The sequence below is a fragment of the Orbicella faveolata genome, unplaced genomic scaffold (genome assembly GCF_042242905.1).
Source record: "Orbicella faveolata isolate gen_17 unplaced genomic scaffold, um_ofav_v1 contig_24, whole genome shotgun sequence".
NCBI classification, from domain to species: Eukaryota; Metazoa; Cnidaria; class Anthozoa; order Scleractinia; family Merulinidae; genus Orbicella; species Orbicella faveolata.
In genome coordinates this window covers 13,929,119-13,952,500 of record NW_028301552.1, presented here as the reverse complement: position 1 = coordinate 13,952,500, position 23,382 = coordinate 13,929,119, and the positions used below count along the sequence as shown (strand labels likewise).

Genomic DNA, 23,382 nt, shown 5'->3' with positions numbered 1-23,382 from the left:
TAATATCGGCAAAACATCTCTGCAGCATTACTGATGACTTCCTGGTACTGTAGTTGAAGACATCATTGACAAGATGTTAGCTATGTGCACCTATCTTGGACTGCCCGAGATTACTCTCCTTCAAAGATACAGTGGTGTGATGGGGGCCTCAGCTCCCTGTTATTATTATAATGACAAAGAGGGACATGCTTGCTGTACCTGTTTGGGGCTAAAATGGTCTTTGGTACATCTCAGCAAGGTGGGAAAATTGCACATTGGTCTGCATGCATACACTATATTAGCAGGACTTTACTCTAGAAGTGTCTGGGTAAAACAGGGGACTACCATTTGCCTCTGGGCAAGTGGAAAAACTTGCTTTTATTCATATCAGCTTAGGTGCTGGGCACCCAGGATTTCATCGTTGCGAACCTTTGGGCTCCTCATAATTTGTCTTAGACCACAGCCTTGATTATAGCCTAAACTTATACTGGCATTGAAGCCTAAACTTAAATTGGATTTATGTCATCAGGCACCTGCCAAATGGCTACATTTTGAAAGAACCTCATAATATAAACAGACATCTAGGTGTATGGGCACCTTCAGACTTAAGGCAGTGACCTTCTTGCACGAAAAAGTTACACAATGACCGAAAGCATTAGTGTTATTCAAACACACTCAAATCGCAGTAAAAACAAAAATGTTCACAATTCTCATGTCTAACGAAACTGTGATCATTCCAAAAGTAGTTATTTTGAAGCCTCACATACTCTTATGACCTCAATCCATAGCCCAGTAAAATCAGAAACTTATAAAAAAAAAAACAGATAATTCTTCCTTGTACGAAAAGTTCAAGAAAATATTACAACGGCTCTTGGTGGAGCCATTCAAAATGGCCCCTTTCAGAGCCACCAAAAAAAAAAGAGTCTTAGTCTTTGTTTGCTTTGATTCTTTTGTCATTGTTTTGTTGATGGAAATAATATCCATCTCGTGATTTCCACAATTTCCTTATATTAATTGACCTTAAAGGCAGGGTTTCACCATCAGTCGCAAAAACTTGACGTTATAGGTGAGATTTCTAATTAGAAATCCTTTTGAATGTTCCGACTCCATGCATTAGGTACATTTCGTTTTCATATCAACAAGATGTATTTCAGAAATCACAGATAATTTTGTGAAAGTGTAATCAGGCGATAGCCTGTGAGTAGCTATACAGCTACACAAAGGCTAGCAAAATGACGGGTGTCCAAATTTTGTGGTAGATGTACACTGTCAGCGGATGCAGACAGAAAAAGGCAAATTTAGAGTAATAATTATTGAACGTCGAATTTGTTATTCCGGCCGGACCATTCATTCTGGACCAGATGAACAAGTTATGTACTCGCATCTGATTGGTTTATAAACAATGGAATTAGGTGCGGCTACGTGACAGCTTGCACAGGCATCAAAGTGTGTAACTATCCCTTTAATTCTGTTTTGACAAGGCAAATGTCAGACAAGGTAGCCTACAACCCTGGCATTGACAACCTTTTAGAATGTTTTCTCCTGAGTACTTTTGCCCGAATCATTAGCGTTTTGCCTGAAAACTTTCAAAAATATCTGAAACTGGGGGGCGGGGGGGGGGGGTGGGCGGGCTCTACCCTGTACCCTTCCCTCATCCCCTGCCCATATGCCTATGTAAACAGACACCTAATAATCATTAGCAGAAACTTCTTCTGTTCCAAAGGATGTACGGCCATGGGGCAGAGGTTCCACTCTAATTAACAGACCTTTTCAGTTTGGGTGGTTTGTTTTCCCATTTACAGACCATGTGATATTCTCCAAAGAATTGTTCTTTGATCCAAAATTCATAATTTTGTATACACATGGCTATTTTGAAATTTCAAACAAAGAATTCTCAAGAGTATCATCACGTGACCTGAAATGGGCAACAAAATATTAAAAAGCTAAAAAGTACATCTACGTGTTTGAGTTGTAGCGTTACATGAGCCCACCGCAAGCCCAAGTCAGCCTTGCATCACGAGTCAACCTCAAGTCAACCACGAGTCAAGCCAGTTTTTAATATTATTATCATCGTCATCATCATCGTCGTCATCATCGTTGTCATGATCGTCGTCATGATCGTCGTCATCGTCGTCATCATCGTTGTCATGATCGTCGTCATCATCGTCGTCATCGTCGTCATCATCATTGTCATGATCGTCGTCATCATTGTCGTCATCGTCGTCATCATCGTTGTCATGATCGTCGTCGTCATCGTCGTCATCGTCGTCATCATCATTGTCATCATCGTCGTCATCATCGTCGTCATCGTCGTCATCATCGTTGTCATGATCGTCGTCATCATCGTCGTCATCGTCGTCATCATCATTGTCATGATCGTCGTCATCATCGTCGTCATCATCGTCGTCATCGTCGTCATCATCGTCGTCGTCATTGTCGTCATCATCATTGTTGTCATCATCGTCGTCACCATCATCATCCTCATCATCATCATCATTATTATTATTACTACTACTACTATTATCATCCTCCTCCTCCTCCTCATCATCATCATCATTATTATTTTGTCCCAAAAAGAAAAAAAAAAGATTGTAAAAGAAAAAGAAAAAACTGGCTTGACTGGTGGTTGACTCGATGTTGACTCATGACTCACAGTTGACTTGGGCTCACGATTGGCTTGTGTAACGCTACAACTCTACATGATCAAAGATTCAGTCTAGCAAAAAGTAACCAGTGCCAACCCACAAATTTGAAGACCTGGCTACCCTCTGTTTTTTTCTCCTTGAGAATGGGTGTGGAGCATTTGCCTTCTTTCCTGCTGTCAACAAGGGCTATATGATCCATTCATTTGTCCTCTTCCCAGGAATTTGTGATTTAAAACACAAACAAACAAACAAACAAAAGGTTGGCCCGGGAGGATGGGTGCTGCTACGATATCGATCATTTGGGTCTTACTTTAGACTCCCACTTGTAAGCCTGACATTGATTTAATAAGTCAGCTGTTTATGGTTTGCAAGTATTAAATAGGCAAAAAGGTAAGGTAAAGTCTCCATGCGAGCCAAGTGGCCCATGAGGCCGGAGCTTATCCCGGTTTCTGTAGCATGAAGCGACCAGGAGTATTTCTACTCCCCCCTGGATGGGATGCTAGTCCATCGCAGGTACCCATTTATACACCTGGGTGGAGAGAGACACTGTGAGAGTAAAGTGTCTTGCCCAAGAACACAACACAATGTCCCCGGCCAGGGCTCGAACCCGTACCGCTCGATCCGGAGACGAGCGCACTAACCATTAGGCCACCGCGCCTCCCAAGTATTAAATGAGCCATGTATAAGTGAGTCTTAGCTTACATGTACTTCTCCGTTGATTTGTTGCGCCATCGACCTTCAGTTTGTTTGCGCCTCAAAGGTACTGATCGGCAGTCAAATGCAGCGTGGAAAAACTGAACGGCCTACTGGAGGTCAGTCAGTATAAGCTTCTCTTCTGTAGTAAGACTCTCTGCGGATGAGACAACGGTAAATAATTCCTTTGCAATCCATTCCTCGACATTCTACTCAAGCACATTCCACGGATCTCGACGCGCGCTTTTGGAAATTGCCTGGTTACGTAGTCTTCTTCGCTGCTGTCATTTTGGGTCGTCACGCTTGCGTGACGACTCCAACACAGAACGGGAAAATTCCCTCTTCCGGGAATTTAATAGCTTGGCGTGGAAAATGAAATTGCTTTGGTTAGCACTTTCAGTTTACAAGCTTACCTAAAGTTCATCAACGTACGTGTAAGTAACATTTCTTTCGTTTTAACGTATGGTAACCTCTTCATGTCAGTCGCAAATTGAAAAGGTCGATCTCATAAGCTTGTTCCTTTTCTCGTGTGCTTAGGATTAAAATCCAGCCCATTTTAGCTTGCTTACAAAGGTGTATCGCCAATTTTTCTGTGTCGTTTGGTTAAACTATATCAAAGACGACAAGGATGGCGAACACGATTCGATATGCGGTCGTACTGCGGAGAGTGTCGGTCATTCAAGAAATTTTGAATGGCATTTCTAGTTTCCAAAAGCTCTTTAAAAGCAAGTAGCAATTCATCGTCAGACACATCTAAAAGTCGATCATTTGAGAAAGAAACAAAAATAAGCAATACCTCTTTGGATGAAGATGGAAATGTACACGACAAAGGCGACCAGCCACGTACAGAAGCCACCGACTCAGGGGTTAAATAATGGGATGAGCTATTGCTCCTGCCACGTTTTAATAATTGTAACTTAAGAAGCAAAAACACCCTTTTTTGTTTTCGCTGTTTCAGCATTCGCGGAAGCAGTTATAACCCAAACAGAAACAGGGTGTATGCACGCAACTTCCGGTAATTGATGCAAACTTAAACGAGGTTTAAAAATATGTGGGAATGGACTTTTTGGCAAAGGACGGTGGAGTCGCGAACAGTTGTTGCTATATAAAAATTCAAATCATTTATTTGATTACAGTTTCTTCTTTATCCTTCATCATGGGCACTTTCCATTCGATGGAAAATTCAACGATATCCAAATTTAATGTATTGTTACTATTACGGTAGGTTTAAAACGAGTGGGTATATGACAATGATTGTACCGATCAACCGTTGTAAGACGATTTCTGAGAAAAATAAATTTACTGACTGTTCTCTTTCCTGAAATTAATTCAACAATAGCGTTGATCGCCCAAGAATTCCTTTCAAGAAATCGAATTCAGAGTGTCAGAAATTTCAAAGTCAGTCGGATAAATTTACAGAGAAACGTGTCATCTAAAACGGACCAGACACATAAATATTATAATAATCGATCATTAGAAAAAGAAACAAAAATAAGCAGTAACTCGTTCACTGAAGAAGTGTCCTCTAAACGGGCTTGATGTAAAGCCCTGTGTACAGACTGTGTCGGACTAGGTTTGCCTTAGAAGTGTTAAACTGTATTACTAGAATTCAACTTCATGATCTGCATGTGTCCGTTCTTGTCGAGAAACTTCAATATTCCAGCTCGTGCAGGCATTTGTTCATCGTGAAACGACAAGGTGAAAGTATTTAGTTAGTTGTTTTCCAATCAGTTACTGTACTTTTAAGCAAGTTTCAGAAAATACGGATTTCAATACAATCTTTATGAAATGGCCTTTATGCTTACGGTTGGTTCGTAAAGGACAGTCACGGTGCTTATCTCAAATCGTCCATCAACTGACTTGTTCTCTTTTTCAAGTTGCTAATTTTGACTGAATGTCTTACCAGATTCCTGTTGATTCAGATCTCTTCACTGTTGTTCTGTTTTCTGTAACTCTCTCTCGACGATGCAAGTCAGTGGTGACAGTGAATTCAGCGAAATAAGCTGCCTTTTGAATCCAAAAATGAAAAAAAAATTTGCGTATTCCCCTTTCTTGGAATCATTTGTTATTCTTAGTGCAGTCTTTCTTCCGGTTTCTCCGTGAATCGTTGATTTATTATTTATGATTTCACTTCAGTCGCTGAAATTAAACGGAAAAATGTTTTGAGACTGGCGGGCCGATTCTATTTCGAGACAAAATTGAGGACGCTGTTGTTTTGTTCACCGATCAAAAAATCGTGAATGCGATTAAGAAACTGGCAATCTTATGAATTGTGCCATTTTGTGCTTTAGGTGAGAAACTATCGATCTAATTCTCGGCATGGCTTCACAACCGCTTGATGTTCGCTTACTGCTGTCTGAAGAACTCAAAGAAATTCGTTCCAAGATTGTAGAAGGGAAGCTGGTGCTTTTTGTTGGCGAAAAAGTGTCGACTTTAGTCAGCTCAGAGAATACGCATCCCTCACTGGATGACTGGTGGAAGATTGTCGATCATGCCGAGGTAGGAAGAAGGCGTGATAGTGCTAATGTAGATATTGGTCTAATGATCGGTCACTAAGCACAAGGTTAAAAACAAGAATTCTCATTTAACCTGGGCAAGTGCATGATTATTTGGGCTCGCACCGAAAAATTGTTGTGACGGAATCGAAAAGCGGGGCAAATTGACTAACATCCTATTTAGAGGAACAACATTTCCCTATTAGTACCCCATTAGGCAGTGAATTAATCCTATAGACTTTACCCTGGAAGTTGTGGTTTCGCCTGCTCTTTTCAGGTTACATGGACTTTGGACTGGTTTTTACGGATGATAGTAGCTCAAAAAAAAAACACGATTTGCTTGTCACTACAAAAACCTTGCTTAGTCGACCCAACGCACTGAACCACCTCTCTCGTCCCCAGAACCCGCGGGTTTTCGGTAAGCGGTGCCCGACGCTCTGGACGGAATCAAAAACCGGAACCAGAAAATCCTGGCTTTAGGGCCTGTTTACAAGGAGAGAGGGTTACCCTAGGAAGCGGGTTACCCTAGCATTCACACATTACCTCTTTTTTTCTTCGTCGAGTTTACAAGAAAGCTAGGGTTACCCGGGTAGGTGGGTTACCCTATCAGCTCGCTAGGGTTACCCTGGCAGGCGGGTTAACAATGACCGAAAGCCTGAATGTTGTTCAAACGCGCTCAAATCGCATTGAAAACAAAAACGTTCACCCTACCTGTTAAATTACCTGTGAAATTTTGCCAGTAAATCCGAACTATCTTTTGCCCTCCAGCTAGGGTTAACCCGCTTGCTAGGGTACTGAAGCCTCCCTCCTTGTAAACGGACCCTTACTTTGTATTGTGCGCGAGCGTTCAAGCTCAGTGATGGTTTTGGGCATGCGTAGAGAGAGTAACCGATGTAACTAATGCTGGCTCACCTTCTGATTTATCCCAGAGGTCTCGATTTCTTGTTGCTGATCAAAAGGATCGCACCCTCAGGGAACCAACCTCGTTCCCAGGGCTTTTAGGGAAAAGCCCTGGGAACGAGTTTGTCAGGGAACGAGATTGACTAAACGGCTGGGATGCAGTGTCAGAAACAAACAGAAACTAAGTAAGCTGAATATCATACGGGATAAAAACCCAGGCCAAATATCAATGAGGATTGGAGAAAGCTGCCGAGTGAGCGGAGGATCCAAAATGCACAAGGGGCTATACAATTGTAACGACAGAAAATTATCCACGACTCTGAAATACTTGGAATTTAACTTAATAATAATAAAATCTTCCAAAATGATCATTGTGCTTGAAAAGTAACTGATTGACACTCCACTAAGCCAGCTATTGCAAAACAATGTTTTTTCTTATCGTTATTATAATTATTATTATTATTATTATTATTATTATTATTATTATTATTATTGATGCCATCTTTTTCGCAGACTGGCGTTAAATCTCTCTTCGATCTCGAAAACAAGTTCCTTGGAAACCTCCAATTGGCACCGTCACGTGTTCACAATGTCCTACGGAATGTCGGGAAATTTCCTCTCATCATAACCACTAATATGGACGAGCTGTTAGAGCGCTTCCTCTGGAAGACTGGGAATGGTGGCGAGAAACTGCGTTTGGACCAGGTTGGTATATGAGAAGGACGCGCGCAAAAATACTGTTTTCATGTCATTCCTTAACCGTTTAAGTCTTGATGTCCGCATACAGATTCTCTTATCAGATGTCCACAGATTTCCTGTAAAACCAGTTGGGATAATTTTGATATTCCTCCAGAAAGTTTCTTTCTTGCTGTGAGCCTTAATCAAAGGGCTCCAACGTTTAGCTAAAATTTAGTTCGTTTCGTGTGCAAGTTTGGACATAAATTTTGTTTGAAAAGGTGTTACGCGTATTACGTATTATTGATCGATCGATTGATTGATTGATTGATTGATTGATTGATTGATTGATTGATTGATTTGTCTGTCTGTCTGTCTGTCTCTCTGTTGCCTGTTTAGGGATTTATTGTAATTATTTTTTGGTTGCCTTATTGTAAGATTTCGTGCCTTGCCCAGTCCTGGCCGGATCTACGTAGAGATTTGATCATTAAGTGCCTTGGAGATGCAGGTTTCAATGCGAGGACGTTGGTAAGCTATTGTTACACTGGCAGAAGAACTATTCCAACATCAACAGTAGGTAATTGTTATCTATATATAGTTCCTTTGCATAAGACAAAGCACTTCAAGGTCGCCTAACCAATCTGAGCAGTTTCCATCCCCATAGCCAGTCAGGTGAAAAATCGTCACTTAGTGTGATTTGGCCCACGTTTCTTTTCCCGCGATTCTCGCGGATCGCTTGTTCCTGCTAAATTTGCAGATGCGATGATTCGTTCCGAGAGAGCACTAACTATTTTGCAGCAGTAACTTGAGCCCTCCACTCGGCGCAAAAAGCAAATATTTAGGCTCAAATCACCCGAATGCGAGTCAACGCACGCCACTATACCGAAATTTTCCGAGGTACTCAAGGCCGCCTGACTCGAGACACACCAGGCCAGTTGTTGGAAGACTGGATAACGCCGGCTATCCACCGGAGAAATCACTAAATCGGCAATCCACCCGATAAATCGCGGATAAGTGATAACGAAACAAACCACGCTATCCACTGAATAGTGATTTATCCCGTGAATAGCATTATCCACCGTTCGAACAACCTGGGCCTGTAGTGCACCTGGACTAACCCATTAGTTGGCAAATGTAGCTGAGTGTAGTGCTTTACTTGTCCACCTTCGCAACCCAAAAGTTTCTTTACAAAGTGCTACTTTTGTTCATTCATTATAAGGAACCCTCCTACTTTTCTAAATTCAACTTAATTGAATACTTACCGTGTGCATCTTGGATGCTCTAGATTACACCCTGTATAGTGTGCGCCTTGATCACTATGGGATTATATGGCGTCACGATTGCAAATTGGAAGCTCGAATACTGTAGGATAGTTTTGCTTTAGCGCAGTACCATGTGGTATCCTTTGAGAGTTACAGTAACGTGTGAAAAGAAGAGTCAACCTCGTCCCCAGGCTGTCTTCACGACAAGGGAGACAAAGGAGTGAGAGAGCCTGGAAACGAGCTTGAAGAAGGGTATAAAATATAATTATGTGCTTAATTTGATTTATGGTTATTACTTATGATGATTTATGCTCAAAATACATGCTATGTCTTTAAAACTTCACTTCCTAAGTGCAGTCATATTTACTGTTGCATGCAACCCATTCTGCTAATATAAGCATTTTTTTTCGTTTTCTTTTTTCCAGCCTAGTAGTAAGAAGTTCTTTGAAGACTTTTGCAGCGCCCTTGAAAGCTCAGAGGTGGAATTCATGCGTCAAGTTTTCAATGACAGATCTGTGCTGTTTCTTGGCTGTGACCCGGCGCGTACAGAGTACAAGAACTTCTTCCAAAAGTTTGCAGTTGACGCAAAGGTTAAGCAGCTGAATTTACCCATATTGAATCCTTTGTTTTGCTTATTTTTGTTACGAATGGTTTTATAATAAATAGTCTAAGGTCATGAAATCTTGTTAAGCGCCTTTGGAATTACATTACCTATCGAAAATAGCCTAAATTAAATTAAAGGCCTAGTGGAAGTCCCAGAGATTCCAACCCCTTTTGAAGGAAAATAGGGAGACTCTTTTAGCGCCGAAGGCGGCAGCCTTTAGGGGGGCCCGGGGCCATGCTCACCGGGAAATTTTGCAAATGTAGGTTTTCTTAAATGCCTTTTCCTGTATTTTGGAGCTGCTAAATGGAGTAAGACTGCTGGCCTGATGAGTCTGCACAACACACGGCGAGAGACTGGGTGAGATGATATGAGAAGAAAGTGTTATACATCGCAAAAAGATACTTAAGATTAGCATTTTTTTTCCCTTTTTTTCACAATTTTATTATAAATCGGGAGAATTTGATAACAATCGGGAGAGCGGGAGGCAACACATCAGATCGGGAGTCTCCCGATCAAATCGGGAGGGTTGGAATCTCTGAAGTCCGTTGGAGTGAAATATATATAGTGCATGTTCGTTATTAATTCAGTTTTCTTTTCACTCTTTTTACAGATGAAACATTACAAGTTTGAGACTTACGGTGAGTCAGATCTAGAGAGAAATGGGAATCTTCTCACTTTGAAAGCAAACATACAGCCCTGGGAATTTGTACAGTTCTTAAGTACAGGAACTATTCAAGAAGAAATTCAACCTGGACAGGTAAGCTTCAAGGCTTGTAGCATGACAGATTGCCACAGTGAAAACACTGACTGACTGTCTGACTGACTCAATGAATGACTGACTGACTGACTGACTGACTGACTGACTGACTGACTGACTGAATGACTGACTGACTGAATGACTGGCTGACTGAATGACTGGCTGACTGAATGACTGACTGACTGACTGACTGACTGAATGAATGAATGAATGACTGACCGACTGAATGAATGACTAACTGTTTGACGAACTGACTGAATGACTGACTGACTGACTGACTGACTGACTCACTCACTCACTGACTGAATGAATGACGAGCTGATTGTTTGTCTGACCGGCTGACTGACGGACTGTCAGACTGACTGACTGACAGACTGACTGACACATTAGCTGACCGACTGACCGTCTGACAAACTGACTGAAGGACTGATTGACTGACTGACACATTGGCTGACTGACTGACTGTCTAACGGACTGACTGACGGATTGATTGACTGTATAACAGACTGACTGACGGATTGACTGACTGACTGACTGACTGACAAATTGACTGACTGACAAAATGACTGTCTGACTAACGGACGGATGGAGGGACGGAGTTACCGGCTGACAGACGCGCTCTGTCAAATCCTAAGGTGGATCTTTGTTGTTCGACTTCGTTCAACTCTTAAAACTTTCGTTTGCCATATTTTCAGCCCTTTTATCAAACTAAAAAAAAAAATTAAATGCAACTCTTCGTCCCCAAGGTTTATGAAAGATCTTACTTGCGAATCCAACGGGAAGAATATCTTCAACAACAACTTACACTGGAGAAAATGGCCTCAGAGATTATATTTCACACAATCAATATAACAAACGCATTGTCACCTGACGAGTACTTTGAACAGATCTCACGTCCTGCCATACAAGACATGTTTGCAAAAGATCCTTTCGGTAAGTTTTTATTATTTCACTGTTTATTTTACCATGCATTGTAGCACCCTCGCAGGGGATTTCTAATATTAGCCAGTCGCTTAACTGTCTCATTTACTTTGATAATGTCGAATAGGGGTGGGAAACATGAATAAACAAGGAGAGATAGATGGACGGGCCGAAAGAGAGGTAATGGAAAATGGGGAGAAGGAGAAAGGAGGGAGGGACGAAGGGACGGAAGGGGGAATTGGGTGAGGGACAGAGTTAGGGAAGAAGGGAGTGAATGAGGGAGGAAATAACTGATTGGGAGAGAAAGGATGGAATGGAGGAAGGGTAGAGAGGGAGGGAGAATCAAGGAAATTCTTGCCTATAGTCAAGCCTAATCCGCTCATCCTCTACCTTCTTAGGTGTTTATTCTGAGGAAAAGGTACAGCGGACGTTGGATGCAATGAAAGGAAGGCGTGACAACCTGATTCAGGTAAGTGTTACGTTGACCTCCGGACAATTGCCATTTAAGGCACAGGAGGAAAGACTAAAAAGAGATGCATTCCGTAATTGCAGCTTATAACTGAATCACAGACCAGTGTCACCGCCCTGTTCTTTTACCACGGGGTGAAGAAGGAGATTGAACTCTGGAAGACAGCGGAACGGTTACCTCCTCTACCAGAAGATGAAAAGCAAAAAATTCTTCAGAAATGCAAGATTTCCATCAGTAAATACACAAAAGCCATTTTGCTTTGTAAATCGTTCATGCGAAGTAACAGCTCCCTGGAAATTCTCATTGTTGGTGACCAAGAAACCTACCAAGTACAGGAAGTTGAGAAGGAGACATTTGCCCTCATCCGCTTAAAAGGTATCTCATTTGTGTTCACAGGGTTTAAAGAAAAAATTCAGAAATAAGTCAAAACAAATAGGTTGAAATAGTGCAAAACAATAAATATCTCTGAATCAGAGTCTGACCAAAGTAGTTCTCGTTACGCCAACGTTATGAAGTGTATGTCTCATGGTAAAAATGAATTGAAATGTTAATTTTTGGGCCGAGAGAAAAGTATAAAAATAAAAAGATGATATATTTTAACTGTACAAGGATCACGAAAACACAGTGAAAAGTCACACAGCGTTATGGGCTGACAACTGACATATTCACACGGCAGTTCAGTGCCCAGGCCCCCGCTGGAAACCAGTCGGATGCAAAGTGGGCGGCCACCCTGGCTTAAGTTTAGTTACTTACTTTTTTGGCATACAGGTGGCACAGATGAAGCCATATGCTATGCAGAGACTGCTTCTTCCCCAGAAGACAGAAAGTTCGCTAATCATCTGATTAACATCAATGGAGAGGAGGTGTTGAACAAACGAAAAGTTTACGAAAGAAGTCGTGCAAACGCCTGGAGCAACGAGGATTCCACTCTGAAACTCGCCACTGCGATTATGAAAGAGAGTGCGGAGCTGAAGAAAAAATTTGGCATCGATGCCATTGAAGTAAGTTTTACAATCTGTATGCTCTGCAGCCTCTTTAATTTACATGAACTTTGTCTGTCCATACCAATCGCATACTATCATGTGGTGAATTTCGTATTACGCTCTGATGAGCCAAGCATATTTTTTTCTTAATGAAATGACTATCCTCTGGCAGACTGGCTACTCTCATGGCGCCATATCGATGTTTTCAAACTAACGCATTGGAAGCCTTTACCTACGAAATTTGAAATCATTTCTCAAGGGAGATAAACTGTTGTGTGGGAACGCCATTATGGTTGCCTTAAAGTGCTTTAGTATCCATGGTGACTTTAGCATTCAACACGATTACCGTTTATTTCATGCAAGTGGAAGTTTTCAACCTCCTTGCCATTGCCTGATTTCAAGCCGAGAAGGACTAGGTACGAGTCGGTAAATTATGGGATTAGCAACTATTGATCCACGTAGTCCGAAAGAGCACACCGAGATTCACAAAAACTCCAAGTTAAGTGTTAATCAGCCTAGTTTTGACTGAGATGCAGCCAGTTAAAAACGCCAAAATTACACAGAAATATTTGGTCATCCGGGAGACAGCGTCCGGATGGTCATACATTTTTTTTTTGTAAATTTTGATGTTTTCAAATGGTTGTATATTGCTTACTATTGGGTCTATTTGCACCAAACTTGGGGATTTTGTAAAGCTTGGTGTGCACTTACTATGTGGATCAATAGCTGCTAATCCCATAATTTGAAGACTCGTACCTAATCCTTTTCGGCTTGAAATCAGGCAATAAATTTAGCAACGTTTCTTTGAAGCTGATCGTGCGCACATTAACAACATCAGTGGTATTGAATGCCGTGAGAAGCCAGACTATTTAGAACGACCTATTTTACTATTTATAGTACAATAACTTACGATCCACATCACGCTCGTCGCTAACTTGTAGCTGTCAAATGGTTAAAACGGACCGTTACGGTGCAAGAGCCTTTTCTTTTGCCGCAACGAAGTTGTGGAACTCTATTAACATATGTTCTTTATTTAGACCCTCAGCATTATGTACCCTTATATTTCTTTTCTAGAAAAAAGACCTGGATGCACTGGAAACACTGACTCGTATCAGTCAGAAAGTTAGGAGCCAGCTCGACCCAGGCTATCTCGAGCCACTCGGTGAAGGCAGCTTTGGGCAGGTGTTCCAAGCTAAGAAAGACGGCCGGCCGGTGGCTGTCAAGATTTTAAAGAACATCGAGAACCGCAAACAGATCCAAGACTTTGAAAGAGAAGTTGACATGCTTAGGTTTGTGCTTGATTTGTATGTCTTCAGTTGTAATAACTGTTAGGGGCATTGTAACAGTGCAAAATTAGTGATTCGCGACCTGTTTCTATCTTCTCTTAAGGATTTTGGCGTGTAAACCTCCTAATTGACGTGATATTGAATACTTCATTAAGCCTAGTTCAACTTATAGCGAGTTAACGACATAACGACATAAGAAATATGTTATGTCGTTATGTTTGCAGTGTGAACATTCCGACATAATGGCAAAATAGCAACATAACAGCATGAACATAACGACATAAGCAAAAAAAATGATCTTTTCTTCATGTCTTTATGTCGATGTTCCCATGACCGACATAAGCGATTATTTCGGTCGTTATACCATTATGTCAAATGGTTATGTCGTTATGTTGCTAGTGTGAACCAGGCCTGACTTAGCTGATAAGCTTTTGCACTGTTATGGCGGAAAGGTCAAGGACTATTTTTGCAACTGCTGCCTTTCAAACTGGAAAGATAACTTTCACTTGTGAAGTATGCTCATTTGATCTTTCGGCGCCACGAGAAACGTTGAAGTCACTCCAGCACCTTAAAAAAGCAAACACGAAAAGCAAAATGAGTACATGTTTTGCGTGTGTTCTCCTCTCTTCAGGGAAGCAAAGCATCCCAAAATCGTGGAAGTGATTGAATGCATCTCCATTCAGAATCAGCTGGCGATTGTGATGGAGTTCATGGCGGGAGGAAATCTTAAAGTGCTGCTCGATAAAAACCAGGGACGAGGACAAGGAAAAGAGTTTACATTGAGATTCACCGAGGATATTGGTTCTGCTCTTGAACATCTACACTCACTGAATATCATCCACAGAGACGTGAAACCTGAAAACATCTTTGTAAGGGCGTTTAATTTGTCTTCAGCTCGCCTTTTGGGTTTTGTTGTTGTGTTTGTGTTTCTCACTTTCAAGAATGCAAAATGAATTGATTAGCGATTTGAGTATTGAGCTCGCTTGTCATTTCAAAAATCAATATTAAATTGATTTTTTTGAACATTAAACCCATGAGCCGTATTCTTGGAACGACTAGTGGGTTCAGTTTTCCAATAATCAGTTCATTGTTGCATTCCGGAAACGACTAGCGGGTTCGATATTCAAATAATCAATTCATTAATGTAATCTTGAGGGGTACGCTTCACCTGGTTTGACTGTAACTAGAGTACAGAAACGACAACAAAATAGGTGCCTGCACGGAAAGTGACGCCTTATTGTCTCTTCTCATCTACATGTATCTATGGGAAATAATGTGGTAACCTTCTGCGACAACTTACTAGGTTTTAAAAAGGTTTTAAAGTGATGGTTATGGTGATCAACCTGCGTGGGTCCAGCGCGTCGCATCTTATGGCCTGGAGAACCAATAGTCTTAGGGGGGTCTGTAAAATTAAGAGGCTCTTTTTTGCAATAAGGGACGACACGTAGTAAAACAAACCTTTAGAAATCTGAAATGTCGTGCAAAAGCTACAGTTTTTTGAGGGATTTAAAGACTTTATTTACTTTGCTCGATGCAAATCTGTTAAGTTTATTATGTATCAGATGAGCTTGATCATCAAGTAACAACTCTGTTTGCAAAGTTGATTTTTTTTTTTTTTCCAGTTGTCCGTTGATCACACAGTTCTCAAGCTCGGAGACTTTGGTCTGGCTCGTGCAACAGAAGGAACACGTCAAACTAAAACTCAGATTGGCTCCTACCGTTACATGGCGCCTGAAGTGGTGAAATCTGGAGGCCGCTACTCCCATAAAGCCGATGTTCATAGCTACGGTGAGTCCATGGCGATAGTGACAATTTCGGCAACGGAAAAAAGTGTCGTTTTTTCGTTTGTCTCTGTTTTTTGTTTTCACTGAGGAAACCGAAACCGAGGACACAGCATATGTGCATCTGCATTCGTATCAGTTTTATTATCCAACTGCAGCGAATACCGTATTTACAGCGATATTGTACGGTTATTTGTACAGTAGCAAACCTGTTTGCCGAACTGGTCGGCGCGCGCAGGCAAAACTGTCACACTCTCCCTCTTACTGATAAATTTATTGACTATAGCAGTTGGATAATATATCTCTCTTATTAGATGCTTTGCTGTGTAGTATCGCTTTATATTTTTACTCGTTGTTAGTACTTTGACTCACCCTACGGCTCGTCAACAATAAGGCACAACTCGTAAAAATATACAGCGATACTAAATAAAAATGGTATAGTGCTTTTTAAAATAGTTTTCTAGTTGGCTATTACATATTGATAGAGGAATGTCATTCCAATAATAGCTTCCAATAACAGCTGGCCAAAATTTCCTTATATTTATTCTGAATGCATCCATATGATAAGTTGATTTCTGATCAAGGCGGTCAACATCAAGGACGAAGTGAAAAGTCAGGTTTACCCTATTTACGAGGAAAGGCTGGTAGAACTTTGTGGTGTTAATTCAACGGCTCAATAGGAGGGTCTGAATGGGGTTGACCGTTAGCCGTAAACGGACAAAAATTTAGCCGTTAGGCTCGGAGATTGGAAACATTTAACCGTTAGCTGGCCGTAAAAATATGCTAACCGTAAAAGTCTCAAGACCTCCTGTCAAGACTTTTTTCTGAACTGGAATGGTTTTAAGACCTTAAATATGTCTTACAGTTTTTAACTTTTTTAAACGATGAAAGTTAAGTTTTATTTTATTTTTTTCGGAACAATGGTTATTAATTTCTAAGATTTCTGTTAACCGTAAGGAAAATAAATTAACCGTTAGCCGTAAAAGAGCTAGAATATTAGGGAGGTTAAGGATGACGTTTACGACAAACGGCAAACGGCAAACGGCAAACGGCAAACGGCAAAAATGAAATTTTTACCGTCTCCCTTCAGTTGTGTGTACAGTAGAGTGAAGTTATTTGTATTTGCAATGAATAGTAGGAGACGTTATTCCATTTTTGTGTGCTTTATTTACGGATTAGAAGAAAAGAACTCAAAATCAGAAGTTATCTTTGCCGTTTGCCGTCTGCCGTTAACGTCATGCTTAACCTCTCTAATAACCGTTAGCCGTAAAAGCCACTTACCCATTGATACCCTCCAACAGCCGGGTTAACCACTGTACTTATTAAGAACATGATGTTTTCGTGTCTCAGGGTTGTGTCTGATAGAAGTGCTGAGTGGCAAGACAGTGTTCCATGACATCGCGCACCATGAGACTGTATTCAACAAGAAAATGGCGGGCGACAATCCAAGTATTCCGGTAATGAAATATGAAACAGGTGTAAATCTCTTTCACGGGCTTAAAAATTATTTTTTTAGTAACAGAGAGAACGTTATAACGTTTAGAATTTTGTTACACACATTTACCTATTTTCATCGTATACTTTGTGTTTTATAAACGCTTGCATGAGTCGAATCTAACTTTGTCACTCTCGTTTACTTGCCGGCAGGACATCTCTGTTGAAGAATTTGGCGAAGAACTGGCAACAAAGCTCAAAACAATTATTGACGATTGTCTTAAGCCAGAAAAATCCCGTCCCGAAATGCATCTGCTTCTCAGTAAACTGAAGGGTAAAGTAACGTCGCACAAGAACAGAGTGGAGCTTTACTGCGTGGGAACTGGGACCGGCACAACAGGTACTGTCGTTTCATAGCAACATGTTGGTATTTGCAGGCAATAGTTAAATGCTTGGATAAAAAGAACTCACTTTGCGGTAGTCTATATAGTGGAACCTCCTTTAACAGACACCTCTTTTGACAGTGTACCAAAAGGTGGACACCTCCCGTAATCGGACACTTTTTTTTACTATTATTATCGTCCCAGCCACATCCCAACACTACATTTTTAACCTCCCAGAAGCAGGCACCTTTCCTAAGTCGATGTTTTTCTTTCTGGTCCCAGTGCTGTGTACTACTTTTACTACTTTTTGAGGTTATAATTGTGTGCACCTTTCGCCATAAGTAACTTGACAAAGTCGTGCCAAAGCTAGTCTTTTACATTTATTTGTCTGCACCTGGCGTTGCTTCCTGAATTAGCCCCTGAAGCAATTGTGTTGCTTATTGGAGGAGCATCTTTGTTCGAGAGTACATTTATTGATATGAGGGTTAGAAATGTTGCAGTCACCAATACCTAACGTGGCTTTTCGAACTAAAATAGTATCCACACATGTCAGTTGTCTCTTCCCTGTAACCCGTGAATGAACCAACGTTCGAACTGACTATTTATTTTATTTCAGCTGCCCTGCATGGCAAACCGAGTTCTTCTGCCATCATTTTTCATGGTGGGAACCCTCTGTTGATGGCCGATGTTGGAGCTGGCGTTCTAAAGCCCTGCAGGGAGAAACTTGGTTAGTATTTGTTTGTTTGTTTGTTTGTTTGTTTGTTTGTTTTGTTTGTTTGTTTGTTTGTTTTTGTTTCTTTTTTGTTTTTGTTTTTGTTTTTGCTTTTTTGTTTTTGTTTTTTTTGGGGGGGGGAGGGGGGGGAGAAGTGGCATGTATTTGTTTGTTTGTTTGTGTATACTTTTTCAACTTATTTGATTCTGTCATGTTTTATATTTTCCCTTTGCTTGGTTTCCAACCGTTTCAAACAATTTTTGGTACAATATTCTGGTACATTATTATATAGTAGCCGATATAACGCGCGTTCTGATTGGCTACTTTGAGGCCATTATTCTCCCGCAATACCACGGGCCGATTACTTTCCTGCAAAAACAACGCAAAAAAAGAAAAAAAAAAACAATATATAATGTATAAACAGCTTGTTAACATCGAATGTTCGGTCCTTACGGGGAAATCTGAATCCTCGGCCTTGCCGTATTGGCCGCGCTATCGCTCGGTAAACACGGCAATGAATCAGTTTGAGATATTCCCTTATACTCTCTGTTAATATATAAGTGTTTAATGTCATGGAAAAAAAACATTGAAAAAAATTGAAAAAAATTGACCTCCGTAGAGTGAAAACCTTTACATGTATAATACACCTGGATCCTTGTTTGTTCAGTTATGTGAGGCCCGATAAGATGCGGCCTTTCCTTGTATTTCCAGCCTACAATGAATTCCCGAGGAACGTTTTCATCACCCACAACCACCTGGACCACGCTGGAGAGCTCCCTATGTTGTTTGCATCTGAAAGCAAACGGAGATACTTGGCTGGTGAACCACGCCTGAGGGTGCTGTCGGGACCCGAGGTGGAATACAAGCTCAAGACTCACCGGCTTGATGAGATGTTAAGCTTGTTTAAGCCAGTAAGTGTGATTGCTTTCAGTGGAGCTCTGTTAGCCACTGCGTTAAGAGGAGCAGTGTTAACGCCAAGAAAGCAAGCTGGGACTTGTGGGAGAAATCGGAAGAAGAGCGAGCGTTAGTCTTAGCGGTTAACTTATCTACGCATGTTCAAAAACCGTTTTTGAAAAATATGAAACATTTTGTGTCTCTATGGTTTTAATTTGGCGCCAAAGATGAGTCGTCCGCGTCCGGCAACTCGTTCGTAGTTGTCAAGTATCGCCACGGCCAGGCAGGATAATAGTTGTGTTATTTTGAACAAAATATGTTGTTTCTCGTCAATTTAAACACAGTATTCTCCAGTTAAGTACTAGAAGAGGCCAAGGCAACTGTAGAATTTTCTTTATCTTCGTTAGCTAAGAAGGAAAAGACTATTACAGAGGCGGATCTAGCGGGAGGGTGCAAGGGGTGCGCACCTCCCCCCCCCCCCTCCCCCTCCTCCTCCGTAAATTTGTTTACCTCGCCAGTCAGTTACGCTATTCCCTAGTGGTGCCCCCTTCTCCTGAGAAAAATCCTTGATCCGCCCCTATATCATCTTGTCGTTTCAGTAAGACAGCTGAGCTCGGTTTTGACAGCCGTTCGTATTGCGGACACAGTCGCCATATGTAAGGATGTGCTTTGATTATGTTATTAGCTTTTTGGATTTTCCTCTCTCGAAATGTGTTTAAGGGGTAGTCTGTATAGCACCTTTACATTACCCCAACTTCAATATAAAAACATAGATCGGATCTTTAATTTTTATCGTTTCCCTCATCCTTTTTCCCATGGGGCATCAATCAATTGTAGTAATGCCTTGGCTTGTAGGAACAAGTCGCAGATTGGGTTGTGTGCAAACCAGGCGAAGATCCAACTTATCTAGATGACGAGAAATACTTTTTCATCCAAACGTATCGAACGCTACATGGCGAAGTGTGCTATGGTGGGTAGAGATGTTTATTAAAATAGAGCGACTGCTAGTTTTGTTTCCAGCTCGTCATTCTGATTTTTACTGCGATTATCAGTTGCCAAGTAAGGCGCGAAGAAAGTTTGGTGACCAGGTTTTAACGTTCAACTGGTGTTGTTGTCCCGTGCAACTGGCCTCGTTTCCAGTGGCAACTTGTCGGCCTTTGACGTCATTTGCAGCAAAGCGCGCGAAATTGCAGGTGGTGATGTTGTTGCCATTGGAAACGAGGACAGTTGCTCGTGTCAACACCGTAATCTTAAGGCCAAAACTTCGTCACCAAAGCTCCGTCGCACCTTGCTCAACTGATAGTCGTAGTAGGACGTGATTTGGTATAGCAGGACAGAAAAAAAATTGTCATAATTAAATTACCAGGCAAAATCATTGCAGAGGTCGTTCATGTATAACTCCAGATTGGCTGGTGAACGACGTTGTGAGTTGGAAGAAAAGTATTTGCTTGAAGCTATATTAAATATGCAAGAAATGTATATCTTGATTTTTTCGGTTTTGTATTTTTTTCCCCCAGTTTGGAAAAGTACGAGCTAGAAATTAGCATATACATTGTCCATGGTCCATAAACACACAAGAAAGAATTTGACCAATATCCAGCCAACTTGAGCTCACGCTTGGTTTATAACCCATATATATTGCAAGTACTTAAAACTGTACTAAATTTCGTTTCTTTCTGTAGGATTTGTGCTCTACTTTAAGGACAAACCAATTCTGGGGTACTGTGTAGACTCCGGCTTTAAGGAAGACGTGTTCGAGTTTTTCTTCCAGGCCTCCACTGTGGTTGTTGATGCGAGGGAGATAGGATCTAAAGAGCACGCATCAGTAAGACAGTAAAACCAACATATGTTGTTCTCGTTTGGGGACAAGCGTTTGTTTACCATTGATGTGATTTGTGATCTGGCATTAGAGATACGTTGTTGGACTCCAGGGAGCAAGCGAAAATTGTAGGGCTCTTCTGTAGTTCAGCATCCCGTCTATTCAGGCCGTCTGACACGACCATCTCCCCATTCCGTTCCTCAAGGCCGTTTATCGCGACCTCCCCCCTCCTACTCCTCAAGGGGGGCTGTTACGTACAAAGGTCTATTTATTTATGGGACATATAATGAGTTCCCCCCCCCCCCCCCCCTCTGGCCACCTCGGATCACAACCCAAAAATTAAAGTGCCATCATTTAGTCAAATCTAGTGGGCATCAATGCAGTTTGTCTTGCTGCAGCAGCATCCGATCATATTATACTAAAATACAATCTATCGTTGTTACTTTAGTTTACAGAAGTTGCGGAGTATGTGAAGAAAACTCAGGTAGGTACGCGTTTTGTTTATCTATATTCGTTTTTTTTTGGGGGGGGGGGTGCTTTTTGTTTTCTTTTTTGTTCTTCTTCCTGTTGTTGTTTTAGTTTTGAGTGTTTGTTTGTCGTTGTTCGATGCCCCATGTAGCGTTAGAGTAGCCAGTATAGTGCCTGCACAGCCCCAAGGCTCAAAACATATCCTTTATTCCGAAGACATGCCGAGTACACCAAGTTGCCCACTTACGCGCTCTGCTAATATTCTTTGAGTCCACGGATATACATGCGTTATAAGTACAACTGCTTGACTACTACGGCACCACACCCATATGTTAGCAAATATGTCGATGAGAATTCGAAATCAACCAAACACTCAAAAGAGTATAAAATTCAGGTATACCGTTAACATTGTTTCTGATTTCCATTGTAGCGCAAAGACCTCAAAGTATACATCACTGGCTACGGCATCGACACTGAGTACCCGGATGAAGGAGTGCCTGGCGTAGAGCAACTGCGAGCAGATCAGTACATCACACTCTGGGACGAAGAAAACGATCAAGAATAGCTCAATGGTTCTGATTACGATTACAAGGGCACTTAAAACTTCCTGACGTTAAACTAAGTAATAATCATTTAACATCGCTAACTGTTTCACCGTTCAAATGAAATATTGTAGTATAGGTATCATTTTTGATAGGTGTTTTAAATCGAAAAACCTTTGGAACGCACACCAATGGTAGATCTCAGACTTGCTTACCAGTTGGCCCCGCGGAAAATTTCGGGGCCTTTCGAATGTTTGCCCTCAAGGAAGTGGCCCGGACCTCGGGCCCTTCTCTAGATGCTTCACTGAAACTTCTCAATAGGTCTTACAAGGCTTTATTCTTTACCAAGAAAACACTGAATTAGTTTTTTTCAGGATGCTTGGAATAATTATTTAATTATAGATGCCAGTCAACTTAATTTGATAACACAATTCAAAAATCCCAGGAGTAATAATGCCTGTGAAATTGAGGAATCACAGCAGTTGATATTTTGTGAACTATGGTGATGCATGATATAATTTACTTAATAAATGAACGACGTGTAATCAATTCAGATTCGTTATTTCATTCGATTCTTGTACATGTAATTACAGTTCTGAAAGGTCGCAAGCGCTATATCACGACATTACACGGGCATAATGTCGTGCGTTTGAAATCAATTCTGGGCCGTGCTTTTTTTTATGTTATTTCATTTATTTATTTTATCTATTTTGGACGACAGCTAGTTGGTCTGATAAGAGTGGGTGAAGGTAAACAAGTATGTGTACAAGTCCAGTGGCCCGTGGGTCCGACGCCCCATCTCTTCTTTCCTTTGACATCGTCAGACTACAGCAGTATTTCTACACCTCCCCGGATGGGATGCTAGTCCATCTAAGAGCCCAACAACTCTCGGCTTAACTCGCCTCTAGCCAGTAAAGAGAGAGGAAGGAAATTCCTGGGTTATCTTTCCAACAATTTAAGAATTATTGTTGAGATAATTTTCTAGTTTCCGGTTTATAATGCTTTTTAGCTGTGAGAGTGAAACGTCTTAGACTCGCCCCAGACCGCACTGCGCCTCCCGTCTGAGATTAATAGTTCTTTACCTATTCACAAACATTTTCGACAAGATAAATGCAAGTAAACCAGAAGGCTTAGGAATGTAGCTGGAAAAATGTTCAAATTTGTTGTTATTTTTTTTGCTACCCCTTTGTGAACTTCACAAGTTTGACTTTTTGATTTTTGGCTGATAAGTAGGTACAGATAAGTATACCTTTTGCTGTTGGCTGAGGTTAAATCATTCAGGGGCAATTTTATAATTCATTTTCCGATCTCAAATCGCTACAAGAAACACCAGACAGAGTAATGACTTAAACATTCCACGTTGCCGACTGGCTACCGGACAAAGATCATTTGCATATAGCGGAGCAAAAATCTGGAATGAGCTGAGTGATGATTTGAAAAGTTTACCTTCTGTGAAAGCTTTTAAGGGACACTTGATCAAACATATTTTAAATGTTAATAATGTAAATTCTTAATATTAAATTTTAAACTTTGTAAATTTTTAAATCTTTAATGCTGTAATTAATTTTAGACTCCTTTCCCATTTTGTTTTCGGTAAGCTACTGTGACGATAAGTTTTTCCTGCAACACTGTAAATTTCGGACTGAACGGACACTTGAACTGACAACTGGGGGAATCTAA

General features: G+C 41.1%; 2 protein-coding genes across 10 annotated transcripts in view; one reads left to right on the top strand and one right to left on the bottom strand.

Annotated features, from left to right (window-relative positions):
• Window positions 1–6,081, bottom strand: part of LOC110069685 (uncharacterized) — a 13,895-nt gene extending 7,814 nt beyond the window's left edge. The window contains exons 1-3 of one of the 4 annotated variants that reach the window (XM_089292045.1): window positions 6,057–6,081; window positions 3,327–3,474; window positions 1–47 (exon numbers count right to left, since the gene is read on the bottom strand). The exon at window positions 1–47 is cut by the window's left edge and continues 142 nt beyond it. In XM_089292045.1, the coding sequence (XP_089148171.1) occupies window positions 1–47; window positions 3,327–3,356 (77 nt within the window). In that variant the 5' untranslated portion in view covers window positions 3,357–3,474; window positions 6,057–6,081. Of the gene's footprint in view, window positions 48–3,326; window positions 3,475–4,113; window positions 4,309–5,220; window positions 5,376–6,056 lie in introns of those variants that run through there. The other 3 variants (XM_089292044.1, XM_089292046.1, XM_089292042.1) reach the window with 3 other exon arrangements.
• LOC110069677 (uncharacterized) lies at window positions 3,605–22,251 on the top strand. Of its 6 annotated transcripts, none has more exons than XM_089292035.1 (21): window positions 3,607–3,751; window positions 5,609–5,816; window positions 7,226–7,417; window positions 7,826–7,915; window positions 9,075–9,239; window positions 9,864–10,010; window positions 10,757–10,943; window positions 11,330–11,400; window positions 11,484–11,775; window positions 12,169–12,401; window positions 13,458–13,672; window positions 14,301–14,538; window positions 15,292–15,457; window positions 16,801–16,907; window positions 17,098–17,284; window positions 17,884–17,994; window positions 18,691–18,890; window positions 19,729–19,843; window positions 20,556–20,698; window positions 21,141–21,176; window positions 21,591–22,251. In XM_089292035.1, exons 2-21 carry the CDS (start codon window positions 5,637–5,639, stop codon window positions 21,723–21,725), a joined length of 3,210 nt encoding a protein of 1,069 aa, XP_089148161.1. In that variant the 5' UTR covers window positions 3,607–3,751; window positions 5,609–5,636; the 3' UTR covers window positions 21,726–22,251. The 6 variants fall into 6 exon arrangements, 3 of the variants coding, with proteins under 3 accessions (XP_089148161.1, XP_089148162.1, XP_089148164.1); XM_089292036.1 differs by having other exon boundaries at window positions 3,636–3,745; XR_016207991.1 differs by lacking the exons at window positions 19,729–19,843; window positions 21,591–22,251 and having other exon boundaries at window positions 3,605–3,751.
• The last annotated feature ends 1,131 nt before the right edge of the window (window positions 22,252–23,382 follow it).

What these genes read in the sequence shown, in the direction of transcription:
- LOC110069677 (XM_089292035.1), top strand. Translation starts at nt 5,637, where the DNA reads ATGGCTTCACAACCGCTTGATGTTCGCTTACTGCTGTCTGAAGAACTC. An exon ending in TGCCCTCATCCGCTTAAAAG is followed by an intron (nt 11,776 to 12,168) that starts GTATCTCATTTG and finishes TTTGGCATACAG; the next exon opens with GTGGCACAGATGAAGCCATA. An exon ending in TGAAACCTGAAAACATCTTT is followed by an intron (nt 14,539 to 15,291) that starts GTAAGGGCGTTT and finishes TTTTTTTTCCAG; the next exon opens with TTGTCCGTTGATCACACAGT.